This window comes from Electrona antarctica (assembly GCF_951216825.1).
Source record: "Electrona antarctica genome assembly, chromosome: 7".
NCBI lineage: Eukaryota > Metazoa > Chordata > Actinopteri > Myctophiformes > Myctophidae > Electrona > Electrona antarctica.
The window spans coordinates 42644978-42668805 of NC_136812.1; the positions used below are offsets into that span (position 1 = coordinate 42644978).

Below are 23828 nucleotides of genomic sequence, written 5' to 3' on the forward strand. Positions count from 1 at the left end.
GGGCGATGCCCAGGACAGCTCCGGGAGAGAAGCGATCAAACTCCTCGAAGAGATCCCTGATGTTGGTCCTGTACTTCAGGTCCAGGTCAAGCTGAACTATGTGTGTCAGACCTGAAAGAAACAAGGTAAGATTTAAGAACGAACACATAATAGTTCAAGGTGCAAGGTTACTTCATTTTGTCTCCCAGGGGATAAATGTGTCTTGGACACAAAGACCCGCACTGCAGCATACATACAATACAAGACAAGACATTTTTCAACCGCAGTCGAGATCATGGATTTCACAATGCCACACCAGACTTTCCGGTCCTTCATTGCCATCCCCAGTTCCTGCTTACTGATGCATGTGTCCCTAGCGATGACATCAGGGACAGGTAACGACAGTTTTCTACCTCTGGTCTGCTTTGAGGCAGGATTCCAGAGAAGAAGGGAAGCTATAACCTCATTGTCAGCTCTGTAGCAGTGGCCGGCATCATCATACAGTACATAATCACATTCCGGCCAATCACTTTTGGTGTCACTTTTCTGTCCTCACTTTTTATCCTCATCGCTATGGGGTACACACACACACACTCTCACAAAGCTGGGCATAGGAGGGGCTAGCGTCCCTCAAAAAAGGTATCAGAAGAAATTAGTTTTTTTAACCTCAAGTCATTCTGCAAATGAATCCATGCTGAGGTGGCAGTATATCTGAATGCCTTTTACCCAGCTCAGTCCGTGCACATAGAATGGCCAAGGTTGAGACAAATGCATATTGCATCATGAGCAAGCCATGTCCATCATTTCTTTATCGTCTCCACCAGCCGAGGGCATGGGGAGAGTATGTTTTGCACTCAGTCCGTGTGTGCGTCTGTCCGTCCTTCCGTGTGTGTGTGTGTGTGTGCACGTCCGTCCGTGTACAGCTAATCTCCGGCACCGTTGGCCTGGTCGATGCCAAACTTGGCATCCAGGGAGTGTGTGCGCGCACACTCCCTGGATGCCAACGACGAACCTCTGCCCCAATTTCTCCACAACGCCACCATGAGGCCGACTTTTGCAAAACACATTTCTTTATATTACTCGTTATCCATACATCACACACCACTTTTCAATTAGGGTAGAAGGATAACAATACATTTAGGGCAGATTCACACTATGGTCCCGGATGCGCACTCGGGTAGATGTTGTGGTATAGTGTGAATGCTGCGTACCGTTCCCGGGAGCAGATCACCCAGCCATTCCCGGGGCCACAGGGACCGATTGAAGTTTACTCGGATACAGATCACTGCAATATCAAAGCATGGAATACAGTTGAATGAAGTGTACTCGGGTGCCAGCGGGGACCAGGCAATCATATTCGGGAATCAAACTGACAGTGTCAAACCGCCCTTAATTGGATTAAACCCAGCGGGCGTATGTGGTCTGCAAGTAATTGAGGTGCTGTCAATAGTATAACTCAGTTCACTGTGTTTTACACATCAAACCTTCATCAGCCTAGCCCTAGAAGAATACACTGTGAAGGGCTTATTAAACAACACATTCCACATTTTCCTGTTATTGCTAGGAGGATTGCTGTACTCAGGGAAGTTGTGTAGTGGTTAAAAAAAAACACTGTCTCCGTCATCATGAAACTCTGTTTCACACACACTCACACTCACAAGCACACACAATATCAATAAGAGTTAGATGTGGGTCACTCTGCTCACTGCCCAATTCGGGGTGCAAATTGAGTTGCTCTTTGGAAGCGGGCCCAGAAGACAATGTGCCAAAGATTATGTAACTGGCCAACAAAAGGTCTAAAACTGAAAAATCCTAAGAACAAATATAACTGAAGGCCATGTCATTGTGTATGGTGTATGCCAACTATGCAATTCCAAGCACTGTAAAACCCATTTAAGTTACATTTAAATGTTGCAGATGTAATTAACTAATATATCTATTAATATTAATAACTAGCATATCTCCATGGATACAGCTCTTATAATCAAATATAGTATTTAGTTGGTCTTATTTCTCTCCATAACACCCGATAGCTGTATATAGACTAGTCAAAAGGGAGACATCGAAGAGGAAGGATGGATGGGGAAGGATCAACATATGGAATGTCAGAACAGGTAAGCTCCATATTTGGAGATCTAACGGTTTGAGGTCAGATGTAGAGTTGCTGGACAATATTGATGACATCAGGGATCTCCCTATATGAGCTTAATATTGATGACATCAATATTAATAAGCCCAATATTAAGCCCAACACCAGTATCCATCCTTGATGTCACGTGCTCCATCCCTGATGTCACGTGCCCGACCAACACACAAACGGACGGGAAATGCACGATTCCGTAGTTAACTGAGACCTTCGGTCGCAATTATGTGACATGGGGGTTTATAAAGAGTATACTGTACATGTTGTATTGGGTTTGTATTGCTGACCACACACAAGGACATTTCAATGGAAATGTATAAATAAATACCATGCATCAACATCTGTGCTATAGTCATTTAACGATTAGGCCAGGCAGGCATGCATCTGTGAGCCTGTGTACAGCACGTCAATGATTGGTACCTTGTTCTTTGTGAATGAATCATAACACCAGTATCCAGGAAATAAAGACCCTCATCTGTTCATTGTTCTACTTCCTCTGTTTTGCTAGTTGGCATGGCGTTGAAAGGTCGGGAAATAGTCTGGGCGCTGTACTGGCGTACCATGGACACGACAGTAATCGCTGCACTGCTGAAAGAGTTGCTAATGCCGGTCTAAGAGTGACGTCAAATTGATAAACAAGGTCCGTCTGTGATTTAACCACTTAACCACAAACGAATACAAAGTTACTTGGCATTAAGTTAAAAATGGCATCACAATTTGTTGAAATGCGACACGCTCTGAGATTTTAGAATTTTAGTTTCCGCATATTAATGATATAACCAAAATGACTAGTGGGTGGAGTTGACTACATGGAGTTCATGTCTCATGATGATGGTGGACTGACAGCAGCATAGTCTGCAGGTGACTTGCTTGCATAGTAAAAAATCCTCATTTTATCTCCGAGTGTAAAAATAGACCCTTAGAACGATATATTTATGTACTACAAGTGAAGAGGAACAAATTAGGAAGGAAGAGGTGGTACAAGTACAAACTTTTCTTCTGTTGTTCCACGCTTCACAAACATGGCAGCATGTCACTCACAGTTCACAGAGAAGATTGTGTGCACATCTCAATGCATGCTTGCATGACAGGCATCAAGGCAAACATCAAGGAAGAAGAAGAACATCCGCACACCAGTTTGTAGAGCTCAGAGACTTACTTTATTTTAAGGCAACAAAAATGCAACGTTTCTACTGGTCGAAACATTGCATTTTTGTTGCCTTCAAATAAAGTAAGTCTCGGAGCTCTACAAACTGGTGTGCGGATGTTCTTCCTCTTCCTGGTTTGAAGCATGTAACTCACAACGACCACTAGCCACTTTCCAAGCAGAATTCCATGACATGCCAACAGGGGGCTAGTGGAGCACATTGGATGTAAAGGGGCCACATATATTAGAGACAAAAAGGGCCCCTGCACTTGGAAAAAATGCAAACAGGACCGTGGCCTTGGCTAAGCTCGTTGAAGTGAGAAACAATACGGTCTGAGGGCCAAAAGCGCTTTGGGCTTATATATGCTGGAGAGCATAGGTTTCTGTTCAAACAAGTGACGGAAAAAGAAAAAGTCAGCGCGGCAGCGTCAGCCCGTTTTCTGTCCTCTCCAAACAAGGAAGTGGCCCTTCACAATGCCTTCATGTGCAGTGCCAACAGAGGCCTGCTTTGAAAAGAATCATCTGCAGAGTGGTCAGCCAGTTTGTTTGTTTTAATTGGGATTAGCCAGCGGTCGTACGGCAGGAAGAGGGTCTTCTGTTAAAATAACACTGCAGCGTAGTGGGTTTGATGTTGTACTGATGACTCGACACCAGGTCCCACGGGAGTTGAAGGATCAGAAACTCCCCGATCACTCTCTGTGACATCTGTTGTGACACCACATAATTCGGTTGGTCAAAGCTGGAATGCCCTTTACAAACGGATACGCTGTTACATAACAGCAGCATCCTAAAGGTTCGCGTAAAAGGGGATTTATGGCTGTAACGTGACCCGATTGGCTGTGAACTTCCTGGCAGAGGAAAAATTAATGACCAACACTCTCCCCGATCCTCGACAACAAAAACTGCTTTTGAGCAAGGCACCTAAATGACTACAGTCGGGGAAGTCTTTTTTTTAGGAGCGCTAGGCCCTCCTATGTCTAGCTTTGAGGGTGTGTAAACACATTGTCCTAACACAAACATTAAATGCCATTGATAGTTTTACGTTATTGTCCCAGACGTTATTGTCCCAGTAACCTCAGTTGTGTGATTTTATTTTTACACAACAACATGTTAACCTTATGGCCGAGGAAATTTGACTGGTGTTTGCCGTGTCTCAGGACAATATTATAGTCTGCAGGCCAGACATCTGGTCAAACTCGAGTTTGACCAGATGAAGAGCCTTGGCCTGAAACGTCGTCAATAAATTTATCTTTTGGAGCATATGAGTGTGTGGGTTCCCTCTCTTTTCATAATAAGAGGAGTGTAACATAGACAAGTGGCAAGACTAATAAGACAGGCTACACAAACTAATAGATGAGAGAACATTTCTGACAGTATCCTGATAATACATGTAGTAGAAAGTGACATAGTAATTGTGACAGAATGGAATAGAGTAATAGTGACAAAAATGTAGTAGAAATTGACAGAGTAACATTCTATCCAAGACAGATACAGAGACACGCAGACAGACACAAGAACAAAGACACATTGCATCATTGAAATGTGGATATTGTGCATCAAAGGAAGTCAGTATCAGAGAGAGATGTTTTCCTAGCAGTCTGGTGGAGGGGTGCTGGATATTAGTAGGGGAAACACAACACACAGTTCATTTTGTTTCAATGCTACCTTCATGTAAGGTTGTATCTATATTAATTATAAATATTGGTGTAATTATATAATCACAACATCTAGAGAATTACAGGATTTACTAACCCCTTGGAAACTATACAAACTTACTATAAATCTACTTCTTTATTTCCAGCAGGTTAGACTTGTAAGTAATGGTCTTCCTCTCAGGTCAGCTACAGCTAGTCTGAAATTATCTATTTTCTTTTTCTGATTAATGTAGTAATTGAGAAATAAATGTTTATATTTTTGCAGGGCACCGGTCTAGTAGTTGTTAGAAGTTCTTAACATCGTTTTAAAACCACGGTGTAATGTATCCTTGTAAGTGATGTTGCAATCTTGTATCTTTTTCAGGGTTGTCCCGTTCTGATCGGGTGATCGGAAATCGGTGCCGATCACGTCATTTTCGGATAGGGAGCCATAAATCCTGACATCCCTAGTACTAGTAGCAATATTATATCCATAATTAGACTGGAAATGGTCTGTGATTTGGCATATTGTACTATTGTGATATGGCATAAACGTGTTCTATAAAATATAAATATCGGATCGGGAAAATTCGGTATCGACAGAATCGGATCGGGAGAAAAGAAATGTGATCGGGACATCGCTAATCTTTTTCTTTAAATATTTTTATTCAACCATTTTTTTTCACCCAGTGTCAATTGTCCAGTCAATTGTGTAATCCTGGGCGCTACACCCCCTCTGCCAACCTGGGGAGAGCAACGGACTGACCTCATGTTTACTTCAATGCATGAGTAGTCCAAGCCGCTTCTTTTCACCTGACAGGCGGGGAGATTCCCCGGGGGAGATTCCCCGGTTGGACGTAGCACGTGGAAGGAACACGTTATTCCAACCAGTTCATTTCCCCTTCATCCGTTTTAGAGACCAGGATTACTGCATGTTTTTTTGTGAGGGTACCACTACTTGTAAACTAAAGACATACAAATAAACCCAAGTTGTGAGTATTTTGGGTATGTGTGGGTCAGTCTATGTAAATGGGTTTTATATAAAAGAACAAAAAAAAAGGAAAATTAATTAATTTAATAAAAAATAAAATATTAACAATGCAACTATTAAGACATAACTATATTTAAAAAAATGGTTTTCCATCACATAATGTTGAATACAGTACTTCAACTAGCACTGAGCTGAGCGGGCATGTGCACAATCAATGCACATGCATGTGACATCCATTAAACTATAGCTCCTCTATGTAGTTAACATCCTATAAGGCAAGATTTTCACATTGTCATTATGCTTTATGTAGCCTGTGACATGTCAAACTAGGGGGTTTACATGATTCTGAATTCATTCCAAGCATTAGTTTTGCACGAAAAACACTCCTTGGGCTATGGCGCTTACCGAAAGGTCCATTGTTTTGTTGGTTTTCTTACCTCACCTTCACTCATCATCAACTATGTATACCATTTGCAATTATGCCTCCCCATTTACAACTGCTCAGGTGACCAGACCAGTACCAAGAATCGTGTCTTAAGTCGATCCCAGCTTTCTATGTCTCTCATGCCATAGTGGCCACAGGCCATGTGGGTGTGGAAGACATTATACATCGTTAGGTTGAGTTTGCCTGAGGCACTGAGCAGATCACACTTTTATTCAATGTGTGGCTCAATGCCAAACCTCAACAAAAACAACAGGACATTACCTGACATCACAACCTTATTTCAGAGAGAAAGTGGGTCAACCTTATTAGGACCCTAATGCTTCATTCACATGGGATCAGGCTAGCAATAGACGGCGAATCGGAAGTTATTTTAGTGGACAGGAGCAGAACGGTAAACGGAACACGACAGCACGGTAACGGCAGACGGCATCAATGTTAAAATATTTTATCTTTTTACCATTCCGTGCCGTCCAGCAGGTGGTGCCGTTTGTCGTCTACCGCTTGCCTGATCCCATGTGAATGCAGCATAAGACCCATCTTTAGTTGAGCACGCCTGTGACCCTGTAGGACTAGTAGCATGCCAAAGTTTAAGTTAAATAACTCAGAAACTACAAATCATTTCAAAGTAAAAAGTTCCAGCATGTGTCTCCACAGTAAGCTGAATTATAAAATGTGTGAATGGAGTTTCTAGGTGAAAGTGATTTTTTGACGTGCCAATATCTGCCATTGAGCCCCATTGTGAATCAAATTTGAAAGCACTATATTTCTAAAACTATGAAACATTTCAAAGATTCCATTTCAGGCAAACATGTCCACCGTAAGATGGACCTAAATAGGTTTGAATGGGGTTTCTAGGTGTAAGTATGTAGGACTAGCAGCATGCCAAAGTTTGTGCTATTGCCATTGAGAATGCATTGGGTGTTTAAGTTAAATACTGGGGGGTCATATTTTGACAGCAGAAACTGCCTGTCATAATTTCACCCCCTCCCTATTCCAAAGCCCCCCCAGGTACATTATATATTTAAACTATTTTCAGCAATGGTACAATTATTTTTTCAGTGGGTAGATCTGGTTCTGGAGCTCGTCATTTTGAAAGTAGATCTCACGTCATAAATGTGTGGGCACCCCTGCTCTATAGGGTGAAAAGCCAGAGGCACCCGGCCTAGGCACCCGGCCTAGCCGAAACAAAGCCTGCTAGACCTTGGTAAAAGTCTATTCTCAAAGCTGTGAAGCATCTTAGGTCCACAGATTCTCTCTAAAATGCATTTTGTGCCATTTTAATAAAGCAATGTACCGGACAGAGTAACTTCTTCTACTACGGCATTTCCGGGTTGTGACTGCGCCGACCCACTTGGATGCATTTTATTTCATGACAAAAATAGTGCATTTTAGAGAGAAGCTGGGGAAATGAGACACTTCCCAAAGTTCCCAGCTTTGACAATAGACTTTTACCAAGGTCTAGCAGGCTTTGTTTCGGTGAGTAGTCGTTTTGTTTATTTTCGGGGAATTCTAAAGTCTCGCATGGCAGTGGGAAAATTGCTACAGAGCAGTGAATGGGGGTCCGGCAGGGCATCAGTGAGAGACTCGCTGACACACTGGACCAGGGCTTGAGGCACCCGAGGCTTGGTCAAATTACATTGGCCAGAGCTATGAGCCAATCTGACCCACCCAATCAATGGATTTAGCCCAATAGCTGCACGGACAAGCGTAAAATATCCCAGGAAATCTATTGGCAATTACTGGCAATCTATTACTATCAGTGTGATCAGTTAGGTCTGCATATAGATTATGTAGCTACATAATACAATAAAATATTTTTATTTCTACAATTAGTTTAACAGTTTCATTGCGTAATGCTTACTTTGATTTGTTGTATTATGTGAACACCAACCAGCAGAGCCAAATTCCAGGTACAGAATGTGCAAACAGTACATATAATGGATTCATATTTTGCAAAGTAGGCAACAGAGAATGGGATGATCAACACAAATCAAAATGTTTCAAATTGCTTGTTATCTCAAAGTACATGATCCCATTAGCGGTTTAGTGCACTGTCTAGAACAGTGTGTAATTTCTGTGGCAGATTTAATCATTCAAGGCCTGAGGCCGATTATACAAATGCCTTCAAAACACAAAGATTTTTCAAAAATGTAAAAAATTAAATAAGAAATAGCACATTTACAAGCTTTCAGTGCGGCATTAAGTGACGTGCTGTGAACTTGTATATCTGACATTTTTGAATAGCCAATGCAAAAATCGAAAATGACACAGATGCTTTCCCGGTTTAATGGGTTCGATGTGTTTGGGGTATACCAAATGTGAAGATGCTGATTTACCTGTTAGCATTTAAATCAAATCCATCATTCTCGGAAAGATGTGGAATCAAGCTCCTTGAAGTTACCACTCCCCCTTTATATTTACTCAGATACTTATAAAAACCTAAAAAGAATTACAAGCAATCCTATAGTTAAAACAATGATTGAAGTCTGGCATGAGGTTAATATATTTTTGGGAGAACATCCACGTCTCTCTCGCTTCAGCCCAATATGGGGTAATAATCAATTTGTGCCAGGTAGAGCTGATGGGGGGTTTAAATTGTGGGCTGATAGGGGAATAGGTCAATTAAGGGATGTATTTGAGAGGGGTCGGGGGAGTATGCTCTCGTTTGAGGAACTGGTCATTAAATATGATATCCCTCGCAAACACTTCTTTAAATATCTGCAACTGAGGGACTTTATTAGAACTAATCTGGGGCAATCCATGCTGGCCCCATCCATGTCTGTGCTGGAGAAAGCTTTGGTTAATGACCCATTCGGAAGGGGGTTAATATCAGATTTCTACGCCCTATTGGTTGACTTTTCTCCGGAATCCTCGGAAGATAGGCTTAATGCCTGGAGAACAGATATTCAGGAGGATTTAACAGTGGAACAATGGAGTACGGCTTGTGCACAAGCTCAATCCCAGACTGGGAATACTCGTCTAAAACTTCTACAATACAATTACACCAGTTAAACTTAATAAGTATAATTGTAATATTCCAGATGTATGCACCAGATGCGGTGAAGATAGAGGCACATTGTTCCACTGTCTATGGTCCTGTCCAAAATTGATTGAGTTTTGGGGGAAGGTCGGGCAGGAAATACAGAAGATTTTGTCAATAAATATTGTACCAGAACCAAAGTTCTTCCTGCTCGGTCTATATCCGGAGGGACACAAGATAAAGCGTAATGAACAAATGTTTATAGATATATGTCTTTTACAAGCTAAGAGAGTGATAGCATTGACCTGGAAGAGGCCGGACAAACCAAGTATTACACAGTGGTTCAGAGAATTGTCTTTATGTCTACCTTTGGAAAAGATTGCATACATTCTTAAGGACAAACAAGAAATGTTTCAGGAGGTGTGGGGCCGTTTTATGAGATACATAAAGAACAATAATTTGTCACATCTAATGGATGGAGCTGAAGAGGAGTAGTGCTGTTGTTGTTGTTGTTTTTTGTTTTGTTTTGTTGTTTTTGGTTATTGTTGTTTTGCTTTCTTTATATCAGTAATTGTCTTGTACTGTTCATTGTTGTTTTTTGTATATGTGTATTGTCATTTGTGTGTAAAAAGGAAAATAAATATATTGTTGAAAAAAAAAAAAAAAAATCCATCATTCTCAGAAAAACACGGTTAATTTAACGCTCTGGATTCTGCCATGTACCCACACCACAGTAAAGTGTAATAATCATCATATCTTTAGTGGTGGTACGAAAAGCTTGAGTTATTGTCTTACTATCTGCAAAGTGTTTGTTTCATAAAATCCACTGTAGACATGTTATGAGCTACTTCTGTCAAGAAATTCCTTGCAGATGATTATTTTTCTATGTGTCAGAGTTTGGAAGCACTCGTTATCAGTAAAGCAACCTCCTGCTGCCTCCTGCATTATGTGCAAATTCAAAACAGGTGGTACACATGGGCTGTTGAGTGATAGTCAACGAGCACTTCCAAACTCCAACAGTTTTTATTTTTATTAAACAAACACATTGCAGATAGAAAGACGATAATTCAAGCTTTCCGTACAGCTGCAATGTTGGTGAGTTTGACGTTATTTAATACAATTAGATAGGACTTTTCTGTTTGGATGAATGGGCTGTCTATGGGACGTTGCACCTAGTTAGCACGTTGCTGGCAAGATGGCAGCCGTGTGCAGATCGTCAATAGAAGTCAACATTTTTGGCCCAGGTACCGCTTGGAGGGGAGAATTTTGTGATTATGAAAGAGGTCGCTCTTCCGCAACCTGTGACTGATCCTACGACGAAGAATACACCCAGAAATCATGTGATTAAAAAAAGAAAATCATTTTTGGTGTAAACAAGCTAAATTATACAAGCTACAGACGGAGCTTCTCTTTCATTGCTCCATCTGATTGGAATGAGCTCCATTCCATTAATTATGAAATGTTTGGTTTATCTGATTTAGATCTTTTTTTTCCTATATCTTTTATCCCAAGATTCTGCAACCCATTGTTTCACCCAGTGTCAATTATCTAATAATGTAATCCTGGGCGCTACACTTCCAACCTGGGGTCAGCGGACTGACCTCATGCTTCCTTCTATGCATGAGGAGTCAAAGCTTATTTTCACCCAGACGTAGCCACTAGCCAGACATAGCGCGTGGAAGGAACACGTTATTCTGACCAGCTCCTTTCCCCACCATCAGGCTGACCAGGGAGAGGTAGTTTAGAGACCAGAATTACTGCATGTTTTTGTGAGGGTACCTACCCTACGGGACACGGGGAGAACATAAAAACTCCACACAGAAAGGCCCTTTCGCCAACCCCGCCTCGGGTATGGGTACTGATGACACGGAGGAGAGAACACAATGTCGCTGTATGTGAATGGCATTCCTGTTGATTATTGTGTTCTGTATCTTGACTACATTGAAAATGGGGGCCTGGTAATCAAATGTACTCGTACAATTGAGCCTCTCCAGACCGTAATCTACCAGCAGGCAATTTTTTTTGCCAACGGCAGATTCGGTCTGGCTTATTAGCCAGGCTAATGCTGAGGTGCAGCGCCACACCTACCATCAGCTCCCAGTACTTACTTTACAACATCAAGCCGTGCTACTCATACGCCGAGTTGGTGATGCCCAGGATCGAACCCATGACCTTGCGGTCGAAAGGCAACATGTCCAACATTGTCCAATTACCGGTATGCTGGGGACCTGAGACGCTTCCCAGCTTCGAGAATAGACTTTTACCAAGGTCTAGCAGGCTTTGTGTCGGTGAATAGTTACGTTGTTTTGTTTATTTGCTGGGAATTGTAAACCCTTGCACGGGAGTGAGAAAGTTGCTAGAGAGCTGCGGAAGGGACTCCCACAGGGCGTCAGTGAGAGACTCGCTGTAAGCACTGGACCAGGGCTATTTCTACAGAAGGATGGACCTCCATATAACATATTCCTAGTGCGTTTCTGAAATTGGAAATGCTGCCAAATGAGCCATTCGGCTACATTTACCAGCTGAATTACGTCAGCATCTTTCTTAATGCAGGTGGAAAATGACGGCTGTTGGTTGGATAATCATGCCACAGCATGTTAACCCATTTAGGCCTGACATCGACATTTTAAAAATGTCTTCAAAATCCTGACAGTTTTCTGAAAAACCTTATGTTTCTGTATCAGTGGTGCTCAATATTTCATGTCAAGGACCCCAAAAAGTATATGTAATATGCCTTCACCCCCCCCTCTGAAAATATGTTGTTCCAGGGACCCCCCCAGAAGCAAAGATTTGAGTTAAAATGTTCACTCTGTAATAATATATATTCAAAGATTTGAGGCACATTTTCACCGTTCACCGCCACGCTATGAGCTTGTAGATCTGTAATTTTTCAATAGCTAAAAGTATAACGTAATGCTTTAAAACACCAAAAGGGGTTCCCGCCCAGAATGGGTTAATATCTCTTGGGGAACGGCAATGTACAATCAACAGAATACCTTTTCTCTGGAAAAACAACGTGTCACTAAGGGAGTTTTAATCAGGAATATACTAATGAGATAATTAATTAGTAGAATATTACCATTGTGCAAGTTCATATCCACTCTATCAAGGACAGATGATGTAATAATTGGGCAATTTTTCAAGCTGTTTTTCCAATGTGAATGTTTCCATGAGCTAACTCATTAATTTTAGCCATACAAATGCTCAGAATGACAAGATTACCATTTGCATTAGGTGTATGCAAGTCACTCAACAACTTGCATTCATGGTACTAGTGAAAGAAAGTTAATACTAACAATGTCCATAGATCAAAACAAGATAATCGCATCCAATGAAATCATCCAAAATTGTTCCAAAACCATATATGACCACATTAATAATTTACAAAACTAGACAACCTTCGTTTCCATGGTGGATCGCAGGTCTAGTTCATTCAATACTATAGACTTTCTTGACATCCGATGTATCACATCAGGTAAGAATAAACAGAGGGCTTCACAGGTCCACCCGAACCGAAATCCCCAGACCTCACCCTACTCTACTGAAACGTTGGCTCATTACACAATGCTATATTTGTGGCAGGACTATGAGTGTGCAGCATATTCCCCACTCTTACAGTTTTGGACTCTTGCTGTAGCCAACACCTCTGTGCACCATGACAGTGACTGCTCCTTTAATTTAACCCATTAAGACCTGAGGTCGATTACAAAAATTACACTTTCAAAGATTTTTCAAATAAATTCAAAAATAGCAGATGTAAAAGCTTGCAGTGAACTTGTACTGAATATCTGCTTTTAAAAAAAATAGCTAACACAGATGCTTTCCCAGTTTTAATGGGTTAAGTACTTAAACACTTTGGCCAGGGTCCCACAGGGCTCTACACTTGGTCTTCTCCTTTTTTCCACCAGCTAGAAAATTACCGGAAAACAAAAAACAGAAAATGTGCATCCCTTGTATTAAGCATAAAAATATATGCTATGCAAGTTAGTTGTGAGGGGATACGAGTCTTACTTTCAGGCATGATATGGTGCATGGCTACAGACAGGAAGAAGATGGCGTCACTGTAGTAGGCCCCAGAGCCTGCGCTGAAGTGCTTTTGCATGGCTTCCACGATGGGGAACAGTTTCTGGGTGAGGGCCACCACATCATGGAACACCACCTACAGTACATAGGACATTAAGACAGTGTGAACATGTGATGGAAATATGTAGTTATTATGCAAATATGTATGGGTAACAGTCAAGAGGTGCTTTGTACTTGCAGAAGTTATTGTTGACCAAACGATACTTAAAACATAGCTGGGCGGGAACCCCTTTTGGTGTTTTACCCCTTCAGGCCAGGAACCCATTTTAGGGTTGTACAGTATGTACAGTATTCAAAAATGTAAAAACAAATGATGCTGCTATATAAATATTTGAAGTTTTTCAGGATTTAAAGGACAAGGATTTAAAGGACAACTTTAGTTTTTTTCAACCAAGGTTCATGTTTTAGGTCGTTAGAGAAAGTAAAAGATGAGCATAAATTATGTTTCATTTGCTGCTTTCTTTTGTTTTAGCGATTTTAGCTATTTTTGACAGGGGGGGCGGGGGCATTTGAACATGAGACTAAATTATGTATTATTTTAGAAACTTTTATAGGGATTTATTTTTTTATTATTTACTATAGTGGTACTAGACCCCATAAAATTACATCTGGCCACAAAAGATCACAGGATCTATTGAATGTGAAGGGGGAGGTGATAAACTGACATAGAGCCTAAAACACATCCCCCTAGTACCTCTACCTTCACATTCAGTAGATCCCGTGATCTTTTGTGGCCAGATGTCATTTCTTGGGGTCTAATAGGACTATAGTGAATAATAAAAAATAAATCTGCGTAATATTTTGTAAAAAAAAATATGACTATTTACCCCCATGTTCGAATGCCCCCGCCCCCTGTTAAATATAGCTAAAATCTCTAAAACGAAAGAAAGCAGCAAATTAAAAAAATAATAACACTCATCTTTTACTTTCTCTAATGAACCTTGGTTGAAAAAAACGAAAGTTTTTTTGTTTCATAAAATATGAGAAATCTGTGCTTAATACATGATTCTTTTTTTTTCTTTTTTTTTAATCTAATCCAAATCTACACTTGGTCAACTGGCAGTTGAAATTGCAGAAGCCATATGCTAAAGGTATCTCAAGATTTAAATTAACAGTCAGGAAGTGTACATTCACAGACTGTTACATCTTCATAAATCCCTCAGGGGTCCTTGACGTTTAGCTGATCCCCAGCTAAATGACTGATAGTTAGGAATCTAATTGGACCCTTATGGTCTGTAACTCAGAATGTACTCCTTTTGTACACCTCTCCCCGAGACCCCCCGTCCGTGGGACGGGGGGACGGGGGGTCTGTGGCTGGTGTCTGTGGCCTTAAATAGTTAGGCATACAAATGTGGGGGTCCTCGAACATAATAGGTTTGAGAACGACTTTGAGACAAATGCGAACAAAAATGAAAGCCTGGGTACCGAGGCTAGAGAAGCACTGCTCCAGAGAACTCCAGGGCTGCTCTCTCATGCACCTTCATGTCTGCAGGTTACCGTGACCCCCTCAGCATTGCCCCTGTGAGGCCTAATCCCATGATGCACTACTTTTGGCCTGATCATGTGAATCTCTTGCCAGATTACTGAAAGAGGATTGAGAGGAAAAATAAAGTAACCACTGAATTCCCTGTGAAAGCCTTCATCCCTGCAGAAAAGTCAACAAATATACGTACAGTAGATTAGGCCCAACGTGCAGTCCTTTTAGAGATTAGAATGGCGAGAAAAGGGCAAGTGATGAGAATGTTTGGATTAATTCTGTTCAATATGGATGCCATATTTTAAAGATCACTCCCACGTGCCTGCGATGGGTAATAATCATTTAATGTAATCTAAAGGATTATAGTAAACCTCTGGCTTCAGGCTTGTATGGAAATCAGTGCTGCCCAGGTCTACTGCCAACATTGTGGGATAAGGAGAGGCAAGGTAACGTAGGTTATGGTGCATTTTATTTTATTTTTAAGTGGTGCAACCACTTCCTTAAGTAGCTTTGTGTGTGCCTGGGTGGCTGCCTGGGTGGCTGGCTGGCTACCTGTGTCTGAGCACCGAAATTGCATTTGGTTGGTTCCTACCCCCGAAGCAAGAGGGAAGCCACTCCGTTGTAAAAATAAACACGAACAGGCATGGCTATCTCACATTATTTCACTGGACGCCAACATGAAAGTTAAACAGGACAATCCGACGCAAGAAAACGCAAGACTACATAAGCAACGGAGCGGACTATACAGTATATGTTTTTTGTGTCCGCTTGACTCCCCCACGCAAGGAACAAAACGGACTATGTAGAGGCCTTAAGTATTTTGCATACCGTATGTATGCTTGACCTTATTCTGCTCTATTTGTGCAGTTGCAAGCGTAGTCTCTTCTACATACTGTTGCCGTATTCTAAAGCAATGTTTATACCCACACTTTCACTGCCTAACCTGTGGCCTTCCAATTTTTTAAATGCAGCCACCAATGGTCAGAATATATTGTAATTTCCCCCAGAGGAAAATGCTCGTGCCTACAGGGAACCCAAATTCAACATTTATAACGGACATGTATTTCAGGATTATACCTTGTATAACATGATGCCTTTTAAGAGCTTCCCTTGAATAATTCAGAAACTAACCATGAGAAAAACAAATGTTTACTACTTGCAACAACCTTGACACCATAAATAATGTATTGAAGGCTTAGGAAATCTCAAGTCTAATAGCAGTACAGGACAGGTTCAGGCAGAACATAAGGTTTTGTTGACAAGCCAAAAGAAGTAGTAAATACATTTTGTTTTTAGCCGATTATTTAATGTCACATGGTTGCTGGAACCATAGAAAAGGTTATTTGGGGAAAATACATAATTCTGATGTGTGATTAAGCCTCTTGTACACACCCAAATAAAACACACCCAAGAAAAGATGGGACATTTAAAATAATAATTTAAAAAAAGTTACTCCAGGAAAGCTGGTACAAGAAAAGGTGAGCAACCACCATGCAGTAAAAAGTAAAAACTTCTGAGAGTATGCCATGGGCCTAAGACATGTTTCCCTTTATGGTATCGTCTTGCCATTTTTTGTGGGCATGAGACAACAATGTCATTCTTCATTAAGTATAATAATAATAACTAGAAATGCACACTTTTGAGATGCCAACTTGCGCCTTGCACACAAGTAGGCCATGTATGGTTGTTTTCGGCCCTGTTCGCCAGTGTGTGAAACTTTGTACACACACTCCATGTAGGCCAAGGAGGAACCTCTGCCTCAATTTTTCAAATCGGCCCTCATGGTGGCGCTATAACAAGCCACATTATGTTTTGTCTAGAACTCTTGAAACGCAAGTCATACAATCAAAATGCATTTTCTTCAAAGCATACTTTTTGCTACTACTAAGATTTTGTCCCAAATCGATACACATTATCTGTGGTCACATGACCAAGATGCATCCATCAAGAGTTTACACTTCAGATGTCATTCCGATTGGCTTTCAAAGGTTGCGGAGGTGCCTGTTTAGCACAAAATGGCACAAATCATTAATGCAGCGTCTGATTGCCATTAACCTTTGCATGCACACTCCTTGTGATCAATAAGTCATAACCCCAAAAATACCAAGGCACACTGCTTTGCAAAATCATGAGACAAAACAAAAATAGAGGTCTGACTTTTACTTCACTTTGTGATCAATTAGTCATAACCGAGGCACACTTCTTGGCAAAAGCAGCGTGCCTCTGTGTTTTCTGGGTTATGACTTATTGATCACAAGGCAAAGCATAACTCTTATCCTCTTACCTCTGTCTGGTCTTAAGATTGTTTGCAGGAGTGAGAATAATACTTGCTGAATCTAAACCACTAAATGCATGAAACACAGAACCACATTAATAGGGACACTGGTGTGGACACTGGTACAGTTCTAAAATTAACTGCTTGAATGCGGAAGTTTCCAAGTACATCATGCCATAGTAAATGTCGAGTGATGTCCAGCAGTAATGACCCATGGGGAATGTGTCACTCAATAGACTTTCTGTCTCCACTCCCATGAGGGTCTTTGATTTCACTGTTGTCACGGAGAAGCCACCGAGGATGTGGCTCTGGCATAATTACCATCTTGTCTTCTTGCTTGTTTGAGATGAATACTGCAATTCAAGGACTCAGTTGGGGATCGGCAGATGAGATTTCTTTATTCTTCATTTTTGAAAGTGTATTCATGCAAAACAGAAACATGATGCTTCAACAAAGAGCCTTGAAAATGCACGTGTGCATCTGATGCATCCGATATCAGCATCTGATCTCAGTAGAGAAAAGTAAGTGCTTGTATGTGTTCCAGTGTTGGGACAGCATGTTATTTCACGGTTCATCATCTCAACATGTTGGGAAACGCTGGTCAGGAAAGACACCACTAGGATGTGGATAACATCATGCTCATAAGGCAAACCAGTGACGTCATCTCTGTAGGGGCTGTGGTGCTCGAGCACCATGTCGAAGTGTCCTTGGGCAAGACACTGAACCCCAAATTGCTCCCGATGTGCTGGTTGGTACCTTGCATGGCTTCCGCCGCAATCGGTGTTTGAATGGGTGAATGTAATGCACAATCTATGTAAAGCGCTGGTCTGCTAACTGTCCGGGGGCGGGGGGTCATGGTGGTGGGGGGGGTGGACGTTGCCTGTCCTCGTTTACATTTGCGCAGTTCAGGCATTAAAATGCTAATAATGGCTTTTGTTTTAACCTGCCAGGTAGGGTATACAAGATGCATACATTACTTTACCCCCTTGTTCACAAATCAAAATGAAACCACCACCAGCCAAGCCGAGATTTCCCCTCTGCGGAGAAATCGTCACGGGGTCTCCCCCGTGACGATTATAAGAACTCTTCTTCTCTGAGGCAAACCACTAGCTAATAGGCTACAATGACAGTCTCTTCCAATATACCAAACTTATGACAGCATGTGTAGTTGTTTGGAATTGAAGACTCTCTTTTAGTTGTCCTAACAGTGGTTCTCAATTACATTTAGTTTGACTCGTCTCCACAGACAAATATTGTTCTGCTTGTAGATCAGCTATTTCCCAAATGTTAGCCTCTTTCTTATATTATTTTTGGACAATGTTTTATAGTATAGTTGTTGATTACTTTTGACCCACTAATGGTCGTTTTTAGTTTCATTACTATTAAAAATGTCTTAAAAGTCCTTACATTTGTCATCTGGGGATCCCCCAGAATTATGTGGGGTCCCGCCCCACAGGTTGAGAACCACTGTCCTAGAAGACCTTGACTTCTGCTGCGCTTCTGCTCACCTATATGAAACAGAACACGCTTCCTTGGATGTAAGCTGAGCTGCTCACAGCATTGTTCCATCACGTCAAGCAAGTCCCATAAAGATAATCACTGGGCCGTAGTTAGTCCAGTGCTCATTAGTTGTTCCGATACTGATACTACCCTCAAGTACTCTTACTCGCTACTCGGTACTTGGCACCCGATACTCTGACCCGAGTACCAAAACATCCAAATGTACTAGGCTGAACGAATGCAAGGGGAGCAAGTCTGACCCAACACTGCAGCAAATCGCCAAAAACAGCCGATCTACAAGCATAAATGACAACTGACAAGTGTAGGAAAAAGGGGTAAAATAAGTGGTAAAATAAGTGGTTACTCAACAAAAATAAAAAGTACTCGTATCGGTACTCGGTATCGGCGAGTATTAAAATGTAAGTACTTGTACTCGTACTCGGTCTGAAAAAAATTGTATCGGGCCAACTCTAGTGCTCATTACTGTATAATGCATTGGTTCCCAACCTTTTTATAATGTAGTACCACCTCAGAAAATATTTGGCTCTCCAAGTACCACCATAATAACTGATGTTAAAATACAGGAGCGTATACCTGCCCCCTCTGTGTACCACCAGAGGGGGGCTCAAGTACCACCAGTGGTACTAGTACCAGTGGTTGGGAACCTCTGGTATAATGCGTGTGAATTCCGTTTGTGTCCGAGCATAGGCATGGTAACACCCCGCCTGCCTGTGATTGGCCTACCGACACTGCCCGTCTTGACTGTCCTCCGAGGTGGATATGCTGGATGCCTGGATAGTCTGATAGTCCGAGGTTACTCCGTGGTGGGAAATAATACAAGTAGTAGTATGGTATGATACAAGAGAACGCTAACTTGTACGTTTTATTTTTGTAGAAGAGGCAAACTAATATTGTTTATGCCGTTTGCTTTGATGGAATAATTGATTGAACATGCACGCCATAATATGATTTGTGTGTTCTAAAATAAAGTGTTTGTGTTGATTATTGTGTAATTTGTTTGTATGTGTAAACTTTAAACATTATTGTACTATAAAAAGGTCTATTTTCCCTTCATCTTTATCCTTTTTAGTTTACTGTAATTAGATTAATACACAATAATCAACACCAACACTTTATTTCGAACAGACCCAAATCAAATCATAGTACAACATACGTGTTCAATCAATTATTCAATCAAAGCAAACGGCATAAACAATAGGTTTGCCTCTTCTACAAAAATAAAACGTACACGTTAGTTACAAGGCTGCATTCTGTTGCGCGTGCCAAGCTGTCATTCTCTTTGTAGCCTATTATTTATTTCTCAATCTCACCACGGAGTAACCTCGCGTCTCGGAGGACAGTCAAGACGGGCAGTGTCAGTAGGCTAATCACAGGCAGCCGGGGCGTATAATGCATTACACTATATTACACAGCTCAGTTGTGCTCCTATGGGAAGGTTGGAGCAAGGTCAACACTGAGGAGGGGGGGGGGCGGCTGAAGGAAGAGGGTGTAATATGACCCTCAAATCTGCTGCCTTGATGCTAAACTGAACAACACTCTACTCTACTCAATCCAAAGCAGGGGGGGATATCAGCTTCAGCACTGATCCTCCCTGTGCTGCGACTTTCTACCAGATGAAGAAGAGATATTACTTGCAGGGAGGGAGGCCAAAGGAGGAGGATTTGGGCAAGTTGTAAACAAGTTTGTTATCTTGTGCTCTGTGAGGCATATAAAAGAAAGGAAGGCAAGCCAGGACAACACAGCAAACCGACAGCAAGAGAGAACCTTGGGCAATAGGAACAACCTGGGAGGATGGCTCCAATACAACTCCAACACTGGATTGTGGAAGACCAACACTGCCCCCATGTGTCTCAACAGACTCTTGTCATTATGCATTTATTCACAGAGCCCTGGCCCCTGTGATCATCTTTTCATTCCTTTCTTATTCCTTTCAAATTCAATTTCAGCTTCATCCAGCTGATGGTTGCTCAGATGGGCATGATGAGCGCTTGCAGTAAGGCAGGCAGGGAGACGAATCTGTGAACATCTGATTACCAGATGGCCTCTGTACCCACTAAGCTAGGGTGGGAATGCTAGGTACCGTCCCTTATGTGCTGTCACACACAGTGCAGTGTGCGGAACTCCAACTGGTGCGCAATCTCATTTGGTATAGTATTGGAGAGGAAGGAACTAGCATTGTACCATGATAAGTTGCTTACTGTCCTACAAAGCTGTTTTTTTTTTTGACACACTATTTGTGTAACCCAAAAGGTCAAATTAGCCATCTGTGATTTGGGGGGATAAACAATTACCTCAAGAACATATTTATAATTATTGTAATGCCACTAAAATGCCAATATCTCATTTGGCTGACCAGTTGATTACTTTTAAACCCAATATCAGCCAATGTTTCCGTAGTTGCACTTTGGCTTTGCAAGGCAGTTTATAAATCTAGTCTTTGATTTAACCCACACATTAAAAAATAAACATACAGGAGTTAGCCTTGATGAACCTTAAAATCAGCAGGGGGTGCAAGTGCAATACATCAAGACATCAACAACAGAACCCGTTAAATGTGCTCCAGCAGACCTACCTCATACTTAAACGTTGCATCCAGGAGAAATTCCTGAAGCATCCTTTGCCCCAGTTCTTGGCTGGCCTGGTCACTCACAAAATGAAGGACGAGCACCTCGCCTTCCAGGAAGTGGCCATATTTCACCATGGACAACATGGCCACCTTGAACTTGTCCTGCAGGCTCCTGCTCTTGTCCACCTTGGTGAACATCATGAGCGCGTGGTAGTGCCGAGTACTGCCCGAGGCCCCGACGTTCTCTCTCCGGGGCCGGCTCTCCTCGCTCCCCTGTCCTACGTCTCGTTCTTCCCCGCCTTCCTCCTCCTCCTCTGCCCTATCTTCGTGCGGCAGCCGGGTGTCCAGAGACAGGTCGGCGTCGTTCCTGTTGGCGTTGTGGCTGGCCTGCGTCTGCTTGATCCGCTTAGTGGTGCTGGAGAAGTTCTGCTTCTCGGCGCCAAAGTAGTAAAAGGCCACGACAGCGAGGGCTGCGGCCAGGAGGAGCACTAGCTGATAGGACCTGAAGGTGCTGATCCTTCCCATGGTGCTGGCTACCACTCGTAGGAAGCCCATATCTCCCCACAGAAGCGCTGCGATTTCCTGTTCATGGCAGGGAAAGGGCGGCTTTAAATGACAGCCCAGGCGACATCCCGTAGTACTTCGATGTGAGAGTTCAGGAGGAAGCTTCTTATCAACACACAGAGATAAGCCTATTCCTGCAAGAAAGAACATGTACTGTCACTGTTACGCCTGTTTTTTTTGGCAGACATTTGCATCTTTAATAGTCACAAAAATACCAGATCTACGAGCTTACATCACATTCGTGACATGTTGTGAGCTTTGAGCATGACAGCTGTTTTGTTCAGCAGTATGCTCACTAAAATGACAACCAATGTGAATTGGTAGAAAATCACACATTAATTTAACAGAACAGATGTACTACTGCTTGAGTTTGTTAAATTAGCAGTACTTTATTACATGACCTGATTAATGGAAAATGGTGGACCCAGTTTAAACAAGTGTAATGCTTTATCATGGTGTCGTCCACAGTAAAGACTTTGTGTTGAGTTGTGCTTTCGTTTGAAATGTACCCATTCTGCAAACTGTAAATAAATAGGCTACTTCAAACAATCAATCAAAAATATTGTAGAGGATAGTGGGTTTGTATAGAGCAGCAGGTCCAATGGGGTCCAGGGAGGGACTTAGTGGAGAGTTGTTTTTGTTATTGCTTTCCAATAAAGCATTCTATTTATAATTAAAAACCAAGTATTAAAGACCCCGTTTAATTGTTCGGCTATTCTAAATTAGCCCATGCATGACGTGTGAGCTTGCTTGCAGAACTGCCATTTTCCAAATAGATATTGACAAATCTTGGCAAATGTTGACAACTCTTCTGAGTCTTCTCGAACTGTGATCTCTTCCCTGGTACAAAATCTTTTCAAACGGGGGTCCGCGGCCATGCAACATATCAAATGTATGAGAACCAACACGTGTAGACCTAGCTCTGGTCCATGGAGTTAGAAGGAAGGAGCTATAGATAATCCTTCATCTCCTTCTACCGCCATATGGACCAGATGATCATGGGAGTGGTGTTTTACTTACAGCTCTGTTGTCAGAGGTCGTAGCTTTCCTCGTTCCAACGTGATGATGACAGCTTGTTCAGGCTTTGAGTCAAACCAGCAGCTTCTTTGAGGAATAACACATTTCGCTGGGACTACGTTATAATGCATTTCATAGCAAGTAAACACGCAAATCGCAGATTGACACACACTCCAGCAGCCACTGCGAGGCTGCCGCTGAAAACTACTGAAAACAGAACTCAATTATGACAAGCTGGCTAGCCACAATGCTAATTACCCAGCACTGTCAATGATGCACTTGTGCGTCGCTTATTTGTCACCTCCCCCAACTCTAAGTAGTATTATTGTAGTACGATAGCATGGACGTTATTGTGAGACAATGCGCTGTGTTGTGAATGTGCGGTAGGTTAATAAACACGTCAAAACACAACATGGTTTTGAGCGGTGAAACGTGATAAGACGTTTTTCTTCGTTGACTTTTATTGGCGGGTTGCGCTCGCAGTGAAAGGCATGCTCCGCCACCTTCTGGAGCTATGCATAAAATAAAGTACTAGTATGTAAACCAACAGGACATTGGAATTGTAACGGTTTCTTATACTGAACAATAACCGGGACTCCCTCTTTCGTCCAGGGACCGCACATACTTTCCTCAAAATGTCAAGAGTATGTGAACAACTCCCCCGCAAAGACCAGCGCTTTGAACAATAAACAGTGTGCGTCAAGTAACCCACTGACCACACAACACGACCAGAAGTGCGTTGATGTTGTTGCTTCGAAATAAAATTGAGAGGCACAAAACGAATCACAGAGGGCTACAATTATGGACGTTTTTTGTAATACAAAATAAATAAATAACAATAATGTAGATTGATGAATTGTGGTGAAATTCATCGAGACATGATTTCCTGTTTTCCTGTGTATATCCGTACGTCTCTAAATGTTTTTGATGAATTGAAAATGGTAAACAAGTGTAATGCTTTATGGTGTCGTCCACTCACAGTTAACAGTTTTTGTATTGAGTTGTA

At 41.9% G+C, this 23828-nt stretch overlaps 1 protein-coding gene across 1 annotated transcript in view; it reads right to left on the reverse strand.

The window, feature by feature from the left end:
* xxylt1 (xyloside xylosyltransferase 1) overlaps positions 1 to 23256 on the reverse strand; it is a 58311-nt gene extending 35055 nt beyond the window's left edge. The window contains exons 1-4 of the mRNA XM_079505125.1: positions 22826 to 23256; positions 21248 to 21939; positions 13331 to 13478; positions 1 to 111 (exon numbers count right to left, since the gene is read on the reverse strand). The exon at positions 1 to 111 is cut by the window's left edge and continues 22 nt beyond it. Of these exons, the coding sequence (XP_079361251.1) occupies positions 1 to 111; positions 13331 to 13478; positions 21248 to 21796 (808 nt within the window). The 5' untranslated portion in view covers positions 21797 to 21939; positions 22826 to 23256. The remainder of the gene's footprint in view (positions 112 to 13330; positions 13479 to 21247; positions 21940 to 22825) is intronic.
* Between the last annotated feature and the right edge of the window lie 572 nt (positions 23257 to 23828).